Source organism: Corvus cornix, chromosome 20 (assembly GCF_000738735.6).
Source record: "Corvus cornix cornix isolate S_Up_H32 chromosome 20, ASM73873v5, whole genome shotgun sequence".
In the NCBI taxonomy this organism is placed as follows: Eukaryota; Metazoa; Chordata; class Aves; order Passeriformes; family Corvidae; genus Corvus; species Corvus cornix.
This window is the reverse complement of record NC_046349.1, coordinates 5,661,378-5,664,273: the sequence shown is the minus strand read 5'-3', so window position 1 is coordinate 5,664,273 and position 2,896 is coordinate 5,661,378. Positions and strand designations below refer to the sequence as shown.

Sequence of the window (2,896 nt, the reverse complement as noted above, 5' to 3'; positions counted from 1 at the left end):
AGTGAGGGGTTCAGCACCACTTGGGGTTTGGGTCTGTGTAACCCCCCTCCTCTGCTCTCCAGATGAGCCCCAAGTAGGGTACTCCTAGGGAGGCTCTGCCTTCTGTATCCCCCTGGGCGGGCAGGGTCAGTTCCCTTCCACAGCCCTGTGCAGCTGGAGGGGCCTGGAGGACACACTGCTCTCCAGGGCCCCTTGCAGCCTTCCAGCCTTCCTAAAGCAACCTGTCATGTTTTGTTCCAGTCTCTTCCCCTTGCTCCCTCCTCCTGGAGGTTGTATGCCTCTGGATGGATTTTCTCCCCCAAGCCAGCCCCTAACCACACTGCACGTGTGTAGCCAGGCTGTTTTCATCCTCTTCCCCCAGCAGAAATTCTGGGGTGAAAGCAGCAGTCAGACTGTGTGCCAGGATGGAGGGAGGAGGGAGGAGGTGGGGAAAGGAGTCACACACCACAAGCACCCCTGGGAAAAGCCTCTTTTATTTGTTCAAAGAGCGGTGGGGAAGCACCGGGAGAGGGGAAGTGGATGGCACGTAGCGCTGTGCGGCAGCTGTCACGGAGTGATCCTGGAGCCAAGGTGGAATAGGAATGCTGAAACGACCCTCAGTCTATCCTGGGAGCTGGAGCTCACACTGAGGAAAGGGAGAGAAAGAAAGAGGTTGGGTCTGTGTTCACCCCAGCCCACATGTTTATCCACCAGCCTGGCCTGGGGGGCTCTGGCAGCTGGACACAGCTCCCTGCCCAGAGCCACCCTCATCATACCCCGCTCTGCTACCCGCGAGCGGGCGGGGGCTGCCGAGCTCCTACCGTAGGTGACGGGGATGGCCGGCGGCTTGGAGAGGCACTTCCTCCCGCAGAAGGACTGGCAGCACTTCTTGCCGCGGGGGCAGTGCCGGTCGACGAGGCACTGGTTCGGCGGGTTGTGCAGCGCGCAGATGAAGCGGACGGGGGGACAGGACCAGGCGCTGCCTGCAGGAGGAGAGACTGGTTTGCTCCAGGGCAGCTGAAGGGCCCTGGGGAGATGCTGTCCGGCAAACATCCCTCTCCTCCCCGCTCCCCTTCCCACAGGATCCTTGTAAACGTGGCTCCTTCCCAGCACCTGCGCTTTTCCTCCCCGTACCTTATCCTAGGACATCTCCTACCTGTTGGCAGCTCTGCCCAGAGGATGAGCATCCCCACCAGGAGGAGGGCGGCCACCGTCTTCATACTGCCGTGTCCCTGAGAGGTGCGAGCGTGAGAGGTGGGGGACACCACCATTTAAACCCTTGGGGAGGATGGGGGTGGGGAAAAGAGCTGGGCACGTTCCAATGTTTGTACTTTTTTCCTCTGCCTGTTGCATTGTGTTTTCCGGACAAGCCTTTTGCGCAAGTTTCAAAGGGGATTGTTTGATTGCTCAAAAAGCAGCTATTCCATTGCACAACCGACCCCTGCAGCTACACCTGGGGCTGAGGAAAAAGCCAGGGCGAGATGAGCCAGGGCATTGTCCACCCTGACAAGCTGGAGGCAGTGGAGCTGCTTTCTCCTGGGCAGGTATCTTCTCCCGGTATCCTTTTCCAGGGGAAACCCTTCTGGTGACCATGTTCCCTTCTGGGCGTCTATTAAATGGTTTCCCTCTGTACTTTGCTTCCACATGGTCCTGCAAACCAAACCTTACAGCATGATCCAAATCAGCATGAGTCTGCCTGTGCCTTCCCAGGGATGATCCTTCAAGTTTTTCCCAGGGGTAACTTGCCCCAGCCACAAACCCTCCCAACTCCTGCCCCACTGGGAGTGTAAGTTGGTGTGGGGAAAACACCTTTGGCTTAGCCAAGGGTGGGTCTTTCTCAAGCTCGGGGGGGAGGGGGGGGATGTCACCTGAACCCCAGCATCTTCTCTGGGTGGCTACTGCCATGTAGGAAGCAGGTTGGTGCTGGAAGAAAGTGGCTGACCTCTCTGGGGTAGGATAATCCACTCCTTCCGGCCCTATCATCAGCCATGATGCAGCACAAGGACAACTTGACTGAGCCCTAACTCTTGATGGCTGTGGAATTAGGGGCCGTATTCCTGGTTTGGATGGCAAAGGTCCCACCACTCTTCAAGCCTCAACCCATTCCTCCCCCCCAAGGAAATTGTAACCCTTCCCTGGCCTCCAGGTAAATCTGTTTTCTTTAGGTGCCCTTGGGCAATGGGAAGTTACTCCATTTCCCACCAATTGGTCAATGTCCCCCCTCAGCTTGTGTAAGGGGTTCCCAAAACATTTCTGTGGGACTTTCTGGGGCTGGCAGGAACCCAAGCCGTTCTGGGAATCCCCAGGAAGGGGAAGGCTTCCACAGCCAAACCCCACCCAGTCCTGCAAGGGGCAGCCCCTGATGTCGCAACCAGGTGGGGACAAAGAGCAGCAAAAGGCCAGTATCACTCCTACATGCTCTGTGCAGCCCCTGAGCCCCCCACCATTGCACTGATCCAGCCCCTGGAGGTGCCACTTTCCATCCAGGGCATGGTGGGCCCCTCACTGTGCCCTTTCCTGCTCAGACTTCCATTCTCAAGTTCCAATGGGCCCCGTTAACTGGACCTCAACTAACCTGGTATCTGTTAATTATTGTCCAATTTCCCTGTTGACCCCGTGGCTGCATTAGCTCTTTGTGAAGTCATTCATTAAATAACGTGCGGAAGATACAGCCAGCCTGTGATAAATGTGCTTTGAAGTATTGGCTTTTGCAAATGTTAGAAGTTGGTGTTGCTGTGCAGATGTAGTCGTGTTTGGCTTGCAATGACAGCAACAAAGGGAGCCCGCTAGCCTGATTCGATGACATCTGGCGAGTGAGTGTAACGGGAAAGCGCCATTTGCTGGACCCTCAAGTTAAACTGCACGTACTCTACAGAGGCGGGAAGGGCGAGGGAACATGTGAATCAGTTCTAAGAAA

The 2,896-nt window shown here is 56.4% G+C and overlaps 1 protein-coding gene across 1 annotated transcript; it reads right to left on the bottom strand.

Annotated features, from left to right (window-relative positions):
• Window positions 1-455: 455 nt before the first annotated feature.
• Window positions 456-1,245, bottom strand: LOC104687758 (caltrin-like protein 2). The gene is made up of 3 exons (XM_010397014.3): window positions 1,136-1,245; window positions 801-962; window positions 456-625 (listed from the first exon to the last, which is right to left on the bottom strand). Exons 1-3 carry the CDS (start codon window positions 1,197-1,199, stop codon window positions 621-623), a joined length of 231 nt encoding a protein of 76 aa, XP_010395316.1. The 5' UTR covers window positions 1,200-1,245; the 3' UTR covers window positions 456-620.
• Window positions 1,246-2,896: the final 1,651 nt, after the last annotated feature.